At 42.9% G+C, this 19,310-nt stretch overlaps 1 protein-coding gene across 1 annotated transcript in view; it reads right to left on the bottom strand.

Moving 5' to 3' along the window:
* Positions 1-12,738: 12,738 nt before the first annotated feature.
* C9H1orf198 (chromosome 9 C1orf198 homolog) overlaps positions 12,739-19,310 on the bottom strand; it is a 40,257-nt gene continuing 33,685 nt past the window's right edge. Inside the window, exon 4 of the mRNA XM_004620312.2 lies at positions 12,739-15,718. Within this exon, the coding sequence (XP_004620369.2) occupies positions 15,662-15,718 (57 nt within the window). The 3' untranslated portion in view covers positions 12,739-15,661. The remainder of the gene's footprint in view (positions 15,719-19,310) is intronic.

Here is a 19,310-nt window from a genome sequence, read left to right as displayed (position 1 = left end):
CAGACAAAGAGTGCTGGCATCCACCACAAGGATCCAGAGTTTGAACAAACTTGCATTTATGAAACCTCACAGCTCTTTGAAGTAAGGATGATGAGACTTGTTTTGCAAAAGAGACTGAAGCGTGGAGAAACAAATTCCTTTCTCAAACTGCCAATCTTAGGAACACGTAGGCTTCCTGCTAACACACCACATCAATCCCAGAAACCTCTGGTGGTTAGATGGAGTCTTAAATATAGATCAGGCCATAACATGCTTTTTTAAAAAAATATGGAGCACCATGATTGATAATACTGTTAATGACAGGGCTGCTTCCAGTAAACATTCCAATACCACATCCTCCACCAGAATATTCATTTCCCTCTACCAGTCTCCATTCAACCTATGCCTTCCACCACTGTTGGGCTCAGTTCTGTAAAACAACCCCCAACTTCTGTTGCCTATGACCATTTCTTATTCTCTTACTATCTGTATTTATATCCCACACGAGACATTATTCTACATCTGTTCCTTTCCTTCTGACTTCATTCAGCTTGATACCCTCTAGTTATATCCATATAACAGAATATTATATTATTTAGTCTTCTAAATATTCCTTTGTGCATGTACACTACTTTTTTTTTCCTTTTTTGGGTCACACCCAGAGATGCACAGGAGTTACTTCTGGCTTTGCACTCAGGAATTACTCCTGGCAGGGACCATATGAGATGCTGGGAATTGAACTCCGGTCAGCCACGTGCAAGGCAAACTCCTTACCTGCTGTACTATCGCTCCAGTCCCAACACAAATTCTTTATAAACTCATCTGATGGTGGTTCATTTTTCAAACCACCTGGATGTTAATATTGGTTGTTTTTGTTCTTTTTTTGTTTGCGGGCCACACCTGCACGTGTTCAGGGCTTACTCCTGGCTCTGTGCTCAAGAATCACTCCTGATGGGGCTTGGGAGACTATATGGAGTGCTAGGGATTGGACTCAGGTAAGCTGCACGCAAAGCAAGAGCCGTACCTTCTGTACTACCATTCTGGCCCCATGTTATCTGTTCTTGGATGTTGTATCCAGACTTTGTCTACTGTAATAGTTTTCAATGAACATAGGAGCACAAATATCATCTTGAGTTTTTTGGCCCTTAGGGTAGATATCAAGAAGTAGAATTTCTGGGTCACATAAAAGCAAGACTGTTAACTTTTGTGAGAACTGATTACATTGTTTTCCAAAGAAGTTTAGAAATGACCACCTCTGTCTCTTAGTCTTTCATTTGATGTCTACATTCTCTGATATGAATATTGCAATCCCAACATTCTTTTTAAAAAACCTTTTTGTTTATTTTATTTACTTTTATAATTATGTCTTATTTTTAAAAAATTATTTATTTTTAATTGAAACACCGTGAGTTACAGTTACAAAGCTTCATGATCAGGTTTCAGACATATGATGTTCCAATACCTATCCTAAATGTACCAGTGTACATTTACCACCACCAATAACCCCATATCCCTCCTGCCACCAACCACATACCCACAATACTGTTAATGACAGGCAGGCACTTTTCTTCTTTGTCTCTGTACTTTCAGGCATTGTGGTTTGCCATATGGATATTGAGAGGCCGTCATATTTGATCCTTTACCCACTTTCCTTTTACCCATTTTCAGCATACATTGCCCATCCAGAGTGATCCCTTCCAACCAACATTGTCAAAATGACTTCTGTATCCCTTTTGTATCCCAGCTGTCTTTTCCTTCAGCTCCTGAGGCAGGCTTCCAACTATGGCCCAATCCTCCTGGCCCTTGTTTCTACTGTCTTTGGGTGTTAGTCTCATATTATTTTACTTTTACTCCCAGAAATAAGTGCAGTCATTCTGTGCCTGTCCCTCTCGTTCTGACTTATTCCACTCAGCATGATACACCCATGTCCATTCATTTATAAGCAAATAAGCAAATTTTATGACTTCATTTTTCCTAACAGTATTCCACTGAGTAAAGTGCCATAGTTTCTTTAACCAGTCATCTGTTCTTGGGTTGTTTCCAGATTCTGGCTATTGTGAACAGTGCTGTAATGAATATACAAATGCACATGTAATTTCTACTATGTGTTTTTGCATCCTGAAGGTTTATTCCTGGAAGTGGTATTGCTGGGTCATATGGAAGATCAATTTCTAGTTTTTTTAAGGTATGTCCATATTGTTTTCCAAAAAGGCTACACCAGTAAGCATTACCACCAACAATGAATGAGAGTCCCTTTCTCTCTGCATCCACACCAGCACTGATTGTTCTTATTCTTTTTGATGTGTGCCAGTCTCTGTAATACAAGGTGATGTCTCATTGTTGTTTTGATTTGCATCTCCCTGATGATTAGGATATAGAGCATTTCTTTTATGTCTCTTTTGGCCTTTTGGTATTTCTTCTTGGAGGAAGTTTCTCGTCATTATTCCATTTTATGGAGGTTGGCGGATTTTTTCTTTTTTTTCTCTTTTTCTTTTTGGGTCACACCCGGCGATGCAAAGGGGTTACTCCTGGCTCTTCACTCAGGAATTACCCCTGGCGGTACTCAGGGGACCATATGGGATGCTGGGAATCGAACTCAGGTCAGCCGAGTGCAAGGCAAACACCCTGCCCACTATGCTATTGCTCCAGCCCTGGAGGTTTTTTCCTTATAAAGTTCAACCCCTGCCTTATATAGTTGGATATTAACCCCTTATCTGATGGGTATTGGATAAGTAATTTTTCCCATTCTGTGAGCTGTCTCTATATCTTGGTCACTGTTTCTATTGAGGTACAGAAGCTTCTTAACTTAGTGTAGTATCATTTGTTTATCTTTACTTCCACTTGCTTGGCCAGTGGTGTTTCATCTTTAAAGATACCATGAGCATACCTTCTCCAGATGGAGCCCTGGTGACACTGAGCAGCAACTAACACGGCTCCGGGATGCGGGACTGGAACACATCCGAACCGCTGAAAAAAAAATTCAGTTTTTTTAAAAACTGAAAACATACAATCTTTTAATGGAAAACTAATTATCAAATGCTTCCTTAGTAGGGCTGTCTTGTTTGGGGGTAAAACTCCCACAACAATAGTGAGTTTTGTGTTGAAATATGGAACGTAATCAAGGTAAAGAGAAAATGAAGTGAAATTCATCAGTTATTCAGTTGGGGGTGGGGGGCGGGGGCGGGGGGTATACTGGGGATTTTGGTGGTGGAATATGGGCACTGGTGAAGGGATGGTGTTTGAATATTGTATAACTGAGACATAAACCTGAGAACTCTGTAACTTTCCACATGGTGATAAAATAAAAATTAAAAAAAAAAAGATACCATGAGCTTCAATGTCATTGAGAGTTCAGCCTAAGTTTTCATCTTTGTACCTTATGGATTCAGGTTTGATATTGAGGTCTTTAATCCATTTTCATCTGACTTTTGTGCCTGGCATTAGAGGCCTGAGTCCACTGTTTTGCATGTAGTTGTTCAGTTTTCCCAGCACCACTTGTTGAAGAGGCTTTCTTTGCTCTACTTCACATTTCTTCTTCTTTTGTCAAAGATTAAGTGATCACATATTTGAGGGTCTGTGCCGTACATTCAACTCCATTCCATTATCTGCAGGTCTGTCTCTATTCCAATACCACTCTGTTTTAATTACTACTGCTTTGTAGTACAGTTTGGAGTTGGAGAAGGTGATGCCTCCCATCTTTTCCCCAAGGACTGCTTTAGTTATTTGTGGAAGTTTATTGTTCCATATGAATTTCATATGTCTATTTCTTTGAAAAGTGTCATGGGTATACTACAGGGAACACTTTGAATTAGTACAATGTTTTTGGGAGTATTTCCATTTTGACAATGCTAATCCTTCTGATTCAGGGGATGTGTCTCCATTTCCTTGGGTCCTCTTTTTTTTTTCCTTTTTGGGTCACATTCAGCGATGCACAGGGGTTATTCCTGACTCATGCACTCAGGAATTACTCCTGGCGGTGCTTGGGGGACCATATGGGATGCTGGGAATCGAACCCGGGCCGGCGACATGCAAGGCAAACGCTCTACCCACTGTGCTATTGCTCCAACTCCTCCTTGGGTCCTCTTTTTTTCCGGAAATGTTTTGTAGCTTTCTTTGTACAGATCTTTCACCTCTTTAGTTAGACTGATTCCAAGGTACTTGATTTTCTGAGGCATGCATAAGAACAGGATTTTTTTTTTTAAGTATCTCTTTTTTCTCTTTCATTATTTGTATATAGGAAAGCTATGGACTTTGGGGTATTGATTTTGTAACCTGCCACTTTACTAAACAAAGCCTATTGTTTCTAAGAACTTTATTGTAGAATTTTGAGGATTTTCTAACTATAGTATCATGTGGGCTGGAGCGATAGCACAGAGGGTAGGGCTTGCATGTGGCTGACCCGGGTTTGATTCCTCCGTCCCTCTCGGAGAGCCCGGGAAGCTACCGAGAGTATTCCGCCCACACGGCAGAGCCTGGCAAGCTACGAGTGGCATATTCGATATGCCAAAAACAGTAACAACAGTCTCACAATGGAGATATTACTGGTGCCCGATTGAGCAAATCGATGAACAACAGGAGGACAGTGTGACAGTGCTACATACTAAAGTGATCAAAGTGATTTTTCACTCTACAACAACAAAGTATGTGAAAAGAACCAATATAATGCTTAGAAAAATGAGCTCCATATAACTTTTTAATTCTATGATTCCATTCAGCAGTGCAACATTAATATTCTTAAATGCCATTTGGTATTATCTTCCTATCTTTGCTAGAAATCATTTTAATATACTTATAATGAATATTGATCTATGATTATCCCTCTCCACCTTTGGGTTGCTTTGGTACTAGACTAGTGCTGGTCTCAACATGAGTTGTGAGAAGATTCTCCTCCTATTTTCAAAGGAGTTTGTGTACTATGTACTATGTGATATGTAATAGTGTAATATGTAATATGTAATTTGTGCTTGGGTTGTGTGTGTGAGCTATTTATTGAATTTGAATTTTTAGGTTTAAAGTTTTAAATTAAATTTAGGAAAATTTGATAAATATTTTCCCATTTAATCTTCTTCTTCTGCCTCTGGGACTTGTATTATTACTCATATACTGAATAACTTAACATGTTTCTAATAGGGACAAAAGAGGAACCTGCAGGACGCAATTAGGGATACGGCCTTAAACGAGAGAATTACCAGTACTGAACACCACAAGTGTGGCCTAGGTTGTGCCTGATAACCTGAATGTCTTAGTCCTATTGGTTCTTCTCAGCATCCTCGCCTCTGTTTTAAAGGTCGATATTCTTGGAATGTGATAAAGAAATGCTCCCCTATCCACCTTTGTTAAAAAGGTATTAAATGAGGGAGGTTTCTGCCTTTTCTCTGGGAGACTCCTTCCATAATCTGGAACTTCCCTGCATTCCTTCCCTTTCCTTTCCTTTCCTTTCCTTTCCTTTCCTTTCCTTTCCTTTTCAATAGTCTTCTCAATTTTTCCTTTTGCTCTCCAGTCCCTTGCTTTCAATCTTGACTGCTAGAAGAACGGAAGCATCTGTACCCATTCTAACATTTTCATAAGGTGTAGGATAATATTGGTTCATCCTTTCCTTTCCGTCCTTTCTCCCTTGCTGCAGGGAGCTTAGGTTTATTTAGTTACACTCATCACAGTGCTCCAGAGGCACTTCCATTTCTGTGTTTATCTTTAACCATTCCTTTTGTGCTCTGCTTTCCCTATCTATTGATCACCTATATCCCCAAATCAGACCCTGTAACTTGTAAGGTCAGATTCTTCTGAGGACTCTGAATTTTGTATTTGTCAGTGAAATATTGCTTTTCTCTCTCTCTTATGTCCTTTGCATAGTTTACTTTAGAAAAATGTCCTTTTTTGTGTAGACACAGGAAAACAGTTAATGCTATGCCTTGTAACTTAGGAGTTAATTGACTCCGAATAATATTTACTCCTGGGCATCTGTCATATTTACTTGACTTAATCCTCAGTTGCTCTTAGTTCCTAACACCCCAAAAGTAGGGTCCCAATGAAGGAACCTGGATGGACCCAGGACAAGCTGTAAGCTATCCTGGCATTGAAACAAGACAGGTGAAATGCCATAAAACTTACAATAAGAGCAAGGTCGTGGACAAACTCTGTCATGACCAAAAGAGAACTGGCTGGACAAGGACCCCTCTGGGGTTAGGAAGGATGGACTAATCTGGCCTGAGAACTGTAGACTGGAATATTTATCGAGATGTCCCCAGGAGAGCCACCCTATAAGCTCTTACCTATATCTCTTACTGTGTCCATACAAAGTGACTATTATTATTATTATTACTTTTTTTTTCTTTTTGGGTCACACCTGGCAATGCACAGGGGTTACTCCTGGTTCATGCACTCAGGAATTACCCCTGGCGGTGCTCAGGGGACCATATGGGATGCTGGGAATCGAACCCGGGTCAGCCACGTGCAAGGCAAACGCCCTACTTGCTGTGCTATTGCTCCAGCCCTGTGACTAATATTATTAAGAAATAGAATTAAGATGGTTGTTTAAATGATTATTGGACTAAGAAAAGGAGAAATACACCTCTAGATGGTTTTTCACCCTTAGGCAGATCGTCTTGCTGGGTGAGATATTTTCCTTGAAGAGCTTCCCCAGAAGAAAAAGCTTTACATATGTTGTTGACTGTGTACTTTGCTATCTCGAACTGCGGGAGGGGGTGGAGGGAGGAAGGATTGGGTCGATGACTAAGGCTTCGAGACTGGGACAGCGGGGAATAGCATGAGGGACAGTAGGAGACGGGAATGTGGGTTGGGGGGAACTGGGATGGGATGTACAGTGAGACTGGAATAGGTCCGTGGGGAGAATGGAATAAATAGCGGGACCGAGATTGGAGTAAATGGCAACTGACCACCAGCCATCCTGGTGGGCCTGTTCTCTCTTTCATGAATCTGTCGGCAGCGGCAGGCCCGGATGGGGAAGTGGCTACTGAGTACCTAACACACGTGTTGTGGAGCGTGCCCACATAATTTGTAGAAGACACACTAAGGCTCTATTCATTCTCCTTCTGATCACCTGGGGCTTCTTTTTGCATGAATCATTACATACTGATTTTTCACAATCATTAGTTTACAATGTACCAAGTAATATTGTAAGGGCAAAACTGACACCATGACAGGGGGCAGAAATGAGAAAAATCAGGTAGGCTTCAGGTTCAGTTCCTGGAACTGAAACAGACTCAGTTTCCCAGAAATAAAACAATTTGTAACTAGCCAACCTGAGCCCACCTGGGAAAGTCTCTGGGCTCAGCAAGTGGGCTCAATTAATAAATTCTCACAATGCCTCAGAAGTTGCTTTTTGTTAACCCTAAAAGAAAGAGAAGTCTATGTAATCATAAAATTGGTACTGATACTGGAAATTGTTGTTTAATTGTTGCCTAACCACCGTTACCCTAGACACTTGCCAAGACACCTTGTCAAGTAACTAAGTTTCTTTTTGATATTTTTTTTCTTTTTGGGTCACACCTGGCAATGCACAGGGGTTACTCCTGGCCCCCGCACTCAGGAATTACCCCTGGCGGTGCTTTGGGGACCATATGGGATGCTGGGAATCGAACCCAGGTCGGCCGAGTGCTAGGCAAACGCCCTACCCGCCGTGCTATCGCTCCAGCCCCAGTAAGATTCTTTTTGAAACAATAAGGAATGTACTGCTTATGTAATCAAACCCTATATAAAGTCCTTGCTGCCTGAAGTCATGGTCGCTATCATGAGACCACTCTGTGGGTGAGATAGTTGACCCCAGAATCAGTATGCTGGAATAAAACTACTACAGCTTTCGCATTACTGTGTTCTTGACTCTGTCCATCTTGCTGCTTGGGAACTCAGAATCCCGGGCTTAACAATATAACGTATTCCAAAGAAAAACAATTTTTTTTTTCATTTTTTGGGGAAGAGGGGAGGTGTTGGGTCACACTTGCTGTTTCTCAGGACTTACCCTGGTTTTTGTTTGTTTGGCTTTGGTTTTTTGGGTCATGATGCTCAGGGATCACTCTTGGCTTTATACTCAGGAATTATTCTTGGCAGTGCTTGGGGTCCATGTGACATGCCTGGGATCAAACCCAGGTTGGCTGCATGCAAGGCAAGTGTGATTTGCCTACCCACTGCACTATGGCTCTGACCCCTCTCAGGATTCACCTGGCTCTGTGCTTAGGGATCACTCCTGGCAGTGGTCAGGGGAACATACATGGTGCTCTGGACTAAAACTAGGTCTGCCTTGTATAAGACAAGCACCTTATCCACCATACTCTCTGGCCCCTTCAGAGAAATAGTTTCTCTCGTCTTCATATTTTACTTTATATCCTTGAACATATGGATTCTATTTATAATAAATATTTTAATACTATGTTAATTCCATCATTCTCATAATTTCTTTATTGGTCCCCTGACTTTTCTCCTGTGTATATTTTCATGCTTCCCATACATCTAATGATTATTTTGGTTCCTGAACATTGTGAAATTTTAATTTTGTGCTATATTTTGTAATATTCCTATGAAGAATGCTAGGCATACCCTGAAAGGAAGCTACATTTTACTTGTGAATGAGTTTTATCCTTTTTTGGATAAAAGCAGTGCTCAGAAAGTTCAGGGGCCAATCGAGCTGTGGGTTCAGTGCAAGGGCCCAAAGATGCAATGTTGCTCAGGCCCAGAAGAGGTGCTGAAGTTATACAGGGCCACACCCAGATATCCTCTGCTTCTAGGGATGCAGCTGCCTAGAGGAGACCATGTGGTGCTGGTAATCAAAGCCAGGTTGGTCTTTATGGAAGGCATCTGCCCTAACCACTGTCCTATCTCCTGATTATTGGTCTGCTTATTATTTTAAGTCTTGAATTTAAAATTATTTTCAGGGACTGGAGAGATAGCAGAGCGGATAGGGCGTTTGCCTTGCATGCAGCTGACCCGGGTTCAATTCCCAGCATCCCGTATGGTCCTGTGAGCACCGCCAGGAGTAATTCCTGAGTGCAAAACCAGGAGTAACCTCTGAGCATCACCAGGTGTGACCCAAAAAGCAAGGGTAATTTAGACCCACTTAATGAATGGTCTATGATCTCTGATGAGAGTTCCATATGTTCTATATAGTCTGCAGTCTGACTGGAGGAAACTAAAATGATTTCAGTCTGTGTGAACTCTGGGAGTTGTTATATTCCTTGGAGGTTCATGTTGCCCAGCATATCAGTATTTTGCCCTCACCATGAACAAATTTGTCTTTAGCCAAAGACAAGAGATTTCTGGAACTGCTCTTGTACAGAATGTTGCCTTTTAAGTTCTAGCCTCTTTGGCCCGCCATCTCCATGTTCATTCTCTTCACCTCAGCAACATTGCTAGAGTTTTCTCCTTGTGCTACAGCCTAGAAACGGCTTCCAACATACTCAAGAATAATTTTATGCATATTTATAAACGTCTGCTGCAAAATTCAGCTATCTTTTTTTTTATCAAATTCATTTTCCTCAATTCAGCAAGACTTCTTGCAACACAGTTGAGAAACTGTCTCAAGTCAGAAATATCATGAAATCACGTCTTTCCCTTTTCTCTGGTCTGCACTGCCTGTTGTTGAAGGTTTAGAAATGTTTGTTTGAAGTTTCATATATTTTCCGTATATCCCCTATTGCAAGTACAGAGAGTAAGTCTAATTCCAATTACTCTACCATGGTTAGAAACAGAAATCTTATTTTCTTTTGACAATTTTTAACTAAAAAATTGTTTGTTTAGTCAGCTTCCTTGCCTAGAAGATAAACTCCCGGGAAGAAACAACTAAGTTTGTAATTAAACACCACCAAATTCCCAGTGCTTAATAAGTTTCCAAAATTTTAAGAACTACAAAGAAAAAAATGTTTTATAGTACTGGGACGGACTGGAGCGATAGCACAGCGGGTAGGGCTTTTGCCTTGCACGCGCTGACCCGGGTTCAATTCCCGTCTCTCTCAGAGAGCCCAGCAAGCTACTGAGAGTATCCCGCCCGCATGGCAGAGACTGGCAAGCTCCCTGTGGCGTATTCAATATGCCAAAAACAGTAACAAGTCTCACAATGGAGACATTACTGGTGCCCGCTCGAGCAAATGAATGAACAACGGGACCACAGTGCCACAGTGCTACAGTGCAATAGTACTGGGACGAGATGGTGGCATGAATTGGTAGAGGAAGACAAAGCGGGTGGAGGAAAGAAAATGGAGCACAGAGCACAGGCATTGCCAGAGTTCATGTGGCTGCCAGGCTTCCACGTGGTTCTTGTTTCCAGTCTGTGACACATGCTTTCCACTTGGATTTGGATATTTCATAACGAAAGACAGGAAGCAAATGCTTCAAAATGCTGGTATTGTTTCAAAGCTGTGTATGTCTTCCACACTTTCTGTAGTTAGGAATTTAAAAATAATCTTTAAAGATTCTCATATAACTGTGCTTTTATTGTGTGACAACAGTAAAAGCTATCTCATCTCAAATAGCCTCTGCTTTCTGTTATCTAAGGATTGGGAACATCAGGGCCAGTAATTCCTACAGTCACACTCCTCCAACCTATTCAATCACTCCCTTCTGTTCTTACAGAGTTTCCTGGCTTGACCCAGAAGGCTGTATAGATGATGGCTGATCAGACCACGCGAAGTGATAGAAAAGCCCCATGATGGCATGAGAGGGCATTTTTGTACCCCACATTCATTACCTTTCCCCCATAGCTCCAAAGTGCCGAATACACCCAGGCATATTTTGTCTTTGTGGTGATCCACAGAAACACATTTTAGTTTTTGGGTACTAGAACTCAAAGTCAGGTAAATGTTCTGTCTGACCCATATCTGAAGTGCAGCCTTTTAAGATATGTTCTGCTACATACTGAGCAACAAAAGTTATGGGAGCTGGATAACCTCGTCTCATAACAGAGGTACGTAATAATTCAATGTCTGCTGATTCAGAAACTACATCTCAATCACTACCGGTAAGTCAGCAAGTGTGATTCCTTATTCACCTAGAAACCTTCGGTGCCCAACGTGGCAAGGCCTCACTCTAAGTTGTGAGAAGTCTGTCAAACTGAATCACCATTTCCTGAGATTATATAAACTTTGGAATGCTTACTTGGAATGGAAAACTGGCATCGACAATTTCTCCCTAATTGTTAATTTACCACTAGAATGAATGGATAAGTTTCACCGATCTTGCTTACTTTGGCGTTTCTTCCCGGTGAAGTCATCTCCCTCAGCTTTCAGGGAGACAACATCTGCTCTTCTGAGTCAGTTTCTTCATGTGATAAGCTTCTCTTTTGTCAAGAGTTGCCTTGTTCACATGAAAAAGTGCTCTACATCACTAATCATCAGAGAGATGCAGATCAAAACAACCATGAGATACCACCTCACACCACAGAGACTAGCACACATCCAGAAGAACAAAAGCAACCGCTGTTGGAGAGGATGTGGGGAGAAAGGGACCCTTCTTCACTGCTGGTGGGAATGCCGACTGGTTCAGCCCTTCTGGAAAACAATTTGGACGACTCTCAAAAAATTAGATATTGAATTCCCATTTGACCCAGCAATACCACTGCTGGGAATATATCCCAGAGAGGCAAAAAAGTACAATCGAAACAACATCTGCACATGTATGTTCATCGCAGCACTGTTTACAATAGCCAGAATCTGGAAAAAACCCGAATGCCCCAGAACGGATGACTGGTTGAGGAAACTTTGGTACATCTATACAATGGAATACTATGCAGCTGTTAGAAAAAAGGAGGTCAAGAATTTTGTAGTTAAGTGGATGGGCATGAAAAGTTTCATGCTGAGTGAAATGAGTCAGAAAGAGAGAGACAGACATAGAAAGATTGCACTCATCTATGGTATATAGAATAACAGAGTGGGAGACTAACACCCAAGAACTGTAGAAATAAGTACCAGGAGGTTGACTCCATGGCTTCGAGGCTGGCCTCACGTTCCGGGGAAAGGTCAACTCAGAGAAGCGATCACCAACTACATTGTAGTCGAAGGCCATGTGGGGGAAGGGAGTTGCGGGCTGAATGAGGGCTAGAGACTGAGCACAGCGGCCACTCAACACCTTTATTGCAAACCACAACAGCTAATTAGAGAGAGAAAACAGAAGGGAATGCCTTGCCACAGTGGCAGGGTGGGGTGGGGGGGAGATGGGATTGGGGAGGGTGGGAGGGACACTGGGTTTACGGGTGGTAGAGAATGGGCACTGGTGAAGGGATGGGTTCCCAAACTTTGTATGAGGGAAGTATATAAATTTATGCACAAAAGTGTATAAATCTGTAACTGTACCCTCACGGTGATTCTCTAATTAAAAATAAATAAATTAAAAAAAAAAAAAAGAGTTGCCTTGTTTTCCTACCACTTGAGGGTCAAATACAAGCTCTCCAAGACAAAGCCCATCCAAGTGACATGAGGAGAACGTCAGGTCTAGTTTCAACAATCAGGGTTTTGTATTAGTCATATAAAATGAAGTTTTCACTCACACGTTAGGTGTAAGTTCACCACATAATTCTTGGGAAAATTAAAGATGAAATAATTCTCACTCTATACTACTCTAAACAGTTACTCATAGCCCCCGTGGCTATGGCTTCTCACAAACCTGTGGAAAAAACAGAGTCAGGACTTTGCAAAGTGGAATTTTTAAAAGACTTCAGAGCTGCTTTTCAAGCTAACTTGCATGCATCCCTTTTTCCTCTACTGGGTTCAATGGCAATGAGCCTTGCTCTATTAAAGATCCGAAGACAGATACACGTAGCATAGTTTAAATGACTTTATTAAAGACTATTAATATAAAATACAACCAAGTTACAAGAAGTAAGAATATTTCCATTTTAAAAAGTGTATCAAAGAAAGGGAGGCTGTTACAATATCCATGTGGGGTGGGGTACTAGTTGGGGGATCTCGCTGTTCCCACAGAGGAGGCAACAATCCCAAACCCAGGGGGGAACGGAATCCTAGTAGAAAGAATTGAGACAGTTTCTGACTTCCTGAGGAAGATATTTGCAAAATATAGCCATCCAAAGCAGGCTACTGAATCCTTAAGCTGAATCCCATATGCAGAGGGGAAGGAGGAGTGGTGTCCAAAACCACAAACAGGCTTTAGCTCAAAAGTGTGTGCTTTTAAAAATATGAATTCCATTCTGATGGAGGGAAATATCCAAGCTTGCTTTTTCCTTGCCTGGACACAGTATACATAGCTTCCCGGGAGGATGGGGAAGGAGCAGACTGCACAACCTGGCTGGGTTCAGAGGACTTGCATTTGTCTTCCCGGACTTCCCTCTTTCCCTCACATCCCTTTATTCCTAAAAGCAGAGCCAAATAACAAAAGTTTAGGACTGCCTCTAGCACCTCCCAAGTTTTATTTCACATTTAATTTTGGGAGACTGTGCCACTAAATACTGCTTGGGAATGAACCCTTACTACAGGGAGCAGAAGCTTCAACAATCCCACATCCCCTCAGCTCATGGGAAAGAGCCTGAAGAGAACACTGGACTTCATGAGAAAATGGGAGTGAAGTCAGAATCTTCTTCCACAAGATTAAACAGATCACCTGGGGCTTAACTAACCCATAGAGCCTTCTAATTATACCAACCCAAAGAAACAAACTAACATCTCTACACCTCTATTTCTTTTTTTGCTTTTTGGGTCATACCCGGTGATGCACCAGGGTCACTCCTGGCTCTGCACTCGGGAATTACTCCTGGCGGTACTCAGGAGACCATATGGGATGCTGGAAATCAAACCTGGGTCAGCCGTTTGCAAGGCAAACACCCTATCCACTGTGCTATTGCTCCAGCCCCTCTATTTATTTTTTATTTATTTATTTTTTTGCTTTTTGGGTCACACCTGACAATGCACAGGCGTTACTCCTGGCTCTACACTCAGGAATTACCCCTGGCGGTGCTCAGGGGACTATACGGGATGCTGGAAATTGAACCTGGGCCAGCCACGTGCAAGGAAAACGCCCTACCCGATGTGCTACTGCTCCAGCCCCTCTATTTCTTTTTAAAAAGATGAACGCTCCATTGAGTCATAGCACCTTGTTCCCAAAAGTGAAAGTGGTACAGCTCAGAGCCCAGGGACTGGGTACTGGCACCCTGCTGCACTGTTTTGAGCTGGGATCCTCTTTCTTTCATCACTATGCTAGAAACCTTTTTTCTCTTTTATGTTTCAATTACATTTAAATAAGGACAAAAGAACCTGTATTTGCCATGATACAGTCACCAAAAGAGGAAGGAAAAAATCCAGGAACACAAGGGATCAAATGAGGTGTAGAGACAGGAAGCCAATTTGGCAGGAACTAAAATACAACAAAGCCACAGCTTTGGCAAAATCTTCTGGCCAAAAAAAAAAAAAAATTACATAAATAAAAGTTGCTGTGTGCTTTACTTTGGACTCAGATAAAATTCTGGAAATCGTTTCTGATGGTCCTATGAAACTGAAGGCATTTTAAAGGAGACACTTTATTTATTTATACTGAAACTGGGTGCTTGCTGGCAGGCTTCACAGGGATTATTAAGGCTTTAGGTGAGGAGAACACAGTGAGAAGCGACGTGTGGAACACACTTGGATATGTACTGTAGCCTGACACGACTCAGGGCACAGGCTTTCAGGGTAAGGCACATAGTCCTCCCTGTCAAACCTTGAGCAACAAAGCCCACAGAAGGAAGACAAGTGCGCCTCCAGAAGATGCCACTGCTAGGACCACAAAGATTTTGGGGGGTGATGCTGAGGCAATGCAGAAACTTGACTTTTCTGGTCTGTCCACAGTCAGGGTGGCGAAGGGTCCATGGTGGTGGAGCTTGACTAGTCCTTGGAAGGAGGGATGTCCACTGGCCCTGTCTGTCTCAGGCTGGAAAGTTCTAACACAGGTAAGCAGAAGAGTGGAGTCATCCAGTCACTCGCGCCATCAACCCTGACTACTGTGGATGCCCCACTGTCAGAGCGGCAGAGACCACAGCGCCACACAGAGATGAACTTCCAAAGGAAAACCAGTAAAAACCCAAGTGGGAAACTGCTAAATCTACAATTGCTAAATCTAGATACAAAATTTTCAAAAGTTAATATAAAAATGCTACCGTGCAACTCTTTTTAAATGATGACTAGTTTGAATAAGTATCTGGGCAGCTTAAATACGATCTCTGCCATGTGCCAATAGTGTTTCCTGGAAATGACATGAGGGTGGCACTCTACTGAAGAAACTGGCTTCAACAATGGAAGTCCTTGGCAGCTGAGAGTTGGGTGAGACCACATGGTCGGGTGGGGCAAAATCCTTCAAGGTCACAGTCAACATGACACTATCTTAACCAACCATCATAGGTAATCCCATACACTTTTGTAAAACGGAGGGTAAAAGGGTAGATGGAAATCACTTTTAGGATTTTTGTGACATGAATAAGAAAAATCGCCAGGGAGGGGAGAAGTGGGTGGAGCTAAGAGCAGAAGTTTTATATATGAGTTATTGAATTCCTGACCTTCTTTAGAAATTCCAAATGTAAAACTTCTGTTATCAAATCATTGAAAATAGCATATATCTGGCATTCCAAAGATGTAAGAAAAGCATATACAGAAACCAGGAAAGTACAGAGGGAAAATACCACCATTTTGATCTTCCTTCACAACACCACTTTGGGTCTCTTGAGCATTTTTCGTTTGTTTTGCTTCTCTCCTAACATACTTTACCAATTGTCCAGAAAATCAAATCCCGTCTTCAAGATGACATTACTTGAGCTGGCCTGTAGAAGGGACAAAAATGACCAAATTAAGGTATATATCATTTTCCAGTCACGCACAATTCAAAAATAGCCTCTCACTGAAAATGACCCAAATGAAAGTGGCTGCTCTGTCTCAGATGCTCCCTGACCTCAATTTGCCTCAGTGCTTGAACACACACACACAAACTACATCCTTCTAGGATCCTACACTTCATCCTCACCACTCAGATATGTCTGTGAGCAATTTGTAGACCTACCTACATAGAAAAAGAGAAAAATGTTGTTTTTTTTACTTCTCAATGACAGGCATGTTTTAATTGAGTCATTCTGAAAAAAAGGAATAAATTACAATGAGAATATTCCCAAAGTAAAGCATAGATACAAAACATAAGATATGATACAAAACAAAAGAACTTTCCAAGCTGAAGAATGAAAGACACTGAAAAGGATGTAAAGCTAAGCTTCAGCTTATGCAGAGTATTCTGGAGTGATTCTTCTCTAATTCAGGGTCAATGTTCAGGTCCAGGAAGGAGTACTTAATTGACAAGGTTTGATAAAAAGGGCCCCTTATACCCACAGGCTCTTTCTAGTTGCTGCTGTGTTGAGACAGATTTCACAAGAGCTCAGCTTGCTATTTAAGATGCACTTTTCCTCCAGTTTAACAAGGGCAAACATTCATCTGGACTGAGGTAACCTAAGACAGAAAATTTAGATCCTCTGCTAGTGACCAAAAAAATGCTTACAAGGAGGCAACAGCAGGCAATAAACGAAACAACTTCTCTTGAATCCCATTTCAGGCCAGTCTTACTGGATATGGGATTTATGCATAGAGCCAGAACATGAAACATGGAAAAAGTTTAGGCGAGTTTGTCTCTTTTCTGATGTCTGATTAGTTTCTTACATATGGCAGTAATTCCCTCTGTGCCGTGCACTCAGAAATTTGTTGTCTCAACGGATGTGATATGGAGCTGGAGTAATAGTACAGCCTTGCACATGGCTGATCACATTTCAATCTCAGACACCCCATAAGGTTCCACAGCAGGGATGATCCCCAAAACAAACAAAAATGAAACAAATAAAAAAGGACTTCATGGGGCCGGAGCGATAGCACAGCGGGTAGGGCGTTTGCCTTGCATGCGGCCGACCCGGGTTCGATCCCTGGCATCCCATATGGTCCCCTAAGCATCGCCAGGAGTAATTCCTGAGTGCAAAGCCAGGAGTAACCCCTGAGCATTGCTGGGTGTGACCCAAAACGCAAAAAAAAAAAAAAAAAAAAAAAAGGACTTCAGGGGCTAGAGCTATAGCACAGAAGGTAGGGCGTTTGCCTTGCACGAGGCCGACCCGGGTTTGATTCCCAGGATCCCATATGGTCCCCTGAGCACCGCCAGGAGTAACCCCTGACATCGCTGGGTGTGACCCAAAATGCCAAAAAAAAAACAAAAAAGGATTTCAGATGTTCTCTTCTACTTTCCACTCCCCCTCTATACCTGTTGATTCACTTCTCAATTAAGACTCAAATAAAAAAAAATTTTTTTATATTGACACACATAAAGAATATGTCTTAACTGTAACTATTCCTCCCCAGAAAACTCACTGCAGAGAAAGCACCAGTTAGGGAAAGACACGCCGTCTCAGGCTGCTGTCCCTGTTTCTGCAGTGCCTGGGCAGGCACAGCAGACAATTGTGCAGAACCTGATCCAGCTTCCTCATCAAGAGGAAGCCGGAAGACCTACAGCACCAACCCCAATAAATAATCTCAAGGCCACAACTCCTTTCCATATGACAGGGTGATCAACTGCAAGACCGTGGACATGGAGTTGGCAAAGGTATGGTCATGAAGCAGAAATGTGGCCGGTGAAAGTCAAGTCATCTAAAGAGGAGCCAAGATGGTGGTGGTGTGGGCGCAGTTGCCAGTGGCAGCTCTTGGAACTCTGAACTGTGAGGCACGATGGCACAGAAACTCCCTAACTTTGCAGGAATGAATTCCGTGTCAATCCTTTAAAGAGGCACTTTTCATGGTCAGCCCGATGCCTATACCTGTGGTGGGGTCCCAGGCTTCTGCCATGCACAACCAGCTTGGGCAGTTGGGCAGCTCCAGAAACGTGCGGCCAGTCAGGCACCCACTTCATGGGCCTAAAAACTACATCAAGATTAAAAAAAAAAAAAAAAAAAAACCACCACTGTCCCCATCCCCCTGGCTCAGGGCCCATGGAGCTGCTGCAGGACCCCAAGTATCGACTCTGAGGGGGTGGCCTGGCTGCCATTTCTTTCTTGGACCAGCCAGCCTGCAACACCGCCTGCAGCATGTAATGGAGGAAAATCTCCCTGAGCGCCACCTGTTTGGTGACCTAGGACGGGGGCGTGTGTCTCCCAGCTCATAATCTGCTGGATTAGTGCTTGCAGCCTGCACAGAGTGCCCAGACTGCAAATAGTAGCTGCCCAGGGCTCAGGACTGGGCCCTGCTGGGGCCACTGCTGCCACTGCCACTGGGGGCCAGGATGCATGGAGCCACCAGGTCAACCTGGACCTGAGAGGTGAGGGCATCAGCAGCCTGATGGTGCTTTCAGACTTCCTGACATCCCAAATTCACCGTTGTGCCCTGGGCCAGAGTCCAACAACTCAGGACCATGGAACGATAGCACAGCGGGTAGGGCGTTTGCCTTGCACGCGGTCGACCCGGGTTTGATTCCCAGCATCCCATATGGTCCCCTGAGCACCGCCAGGAGTGATTCCTGAGTGCAGAGCCAGGAGTAACCCCTGTGCATCGCCAGGTGTGACCCAAAAAGCAAAAAAAAAAAAAAAAAAAAAAAAAAAAAAATCCCAAGAATTGAAACCACCAAAAGTTAAGTATGTGGTAAACCACCTCCAGCTCAGTCGTACAAGCTCATTTATCGGCCTTGCTTCAAAGACCTATAAATAACTCTTAAAAGAGATCAAAAGCTGCAGTTAATCTCAGAGCCCTGCAAGCTGAACAGACTGGGGAAGATCGGAGGTGGGCAGGCCAGCCTGGTGCCTGTCCAAGTGGAGCCTTTGGCAGCCACTTGCTCCCACACTCTAAAACTGCCGCCATGCCCCTGGCCGGACTCTACGGTCTTGGCACCAAGCTTACTGAGATATTAACCTGCTCGGGGCTGGAGCAATAGCACAGCAGGTAGGGCGTTTGCCTTGCACAGGGTCAACCCAGGTTCGATTCCCAGCATCCCATGTGGTTCCCCGAGCACCGCCAGGAGTAATTCCTGAGTGCAGAGCCAGGAGTAACTCCTGTGCATTGCTGAGTGTGACCCAAAAAGAAAAAAAAAAGATACTAACCTGCTAAAAACTTGGGTTTGCAGGTTTTATGACTGAAATCTCTAGGATTTCAGGATTTCACGGGCTACTTCCCCCCACTTCTCTATATCCTTGGAAGTACCAGCAGTTATCCCCCCAAACAAACTCCGGTGCCACCAGGTAAGCTCTTCTTAAAGCCTCAGCCTTGCTTCAGATAACCATAAATAAATCTCAAGAGATCGAAAGTCACAATCAATCTTGGACCCAAGCAAGGCTGAAAAGATTGAGGTAGATGGGACAGGGGAGGGTTAGCCTTGCATAGGCCCAAACAGAGTACCAGGAAGCC

This window comes from Sorex araneus, chromosome 9 (assembly GCF_027595985.1).
Source record: "Sorex araneus isolate mSorAra2 chromosome 9, mSorAra2.pri, whole genome shotgun sequence".
Lineage (NCBI taxonomy): Eukaryota > Metazoa > Chordata > Mammalia > Eulipotyphla > Soricidae > Sorex > Sorex araneus.
This window is presented reverse-complemented; position numbering and strand designations above follow the sequence as displayed.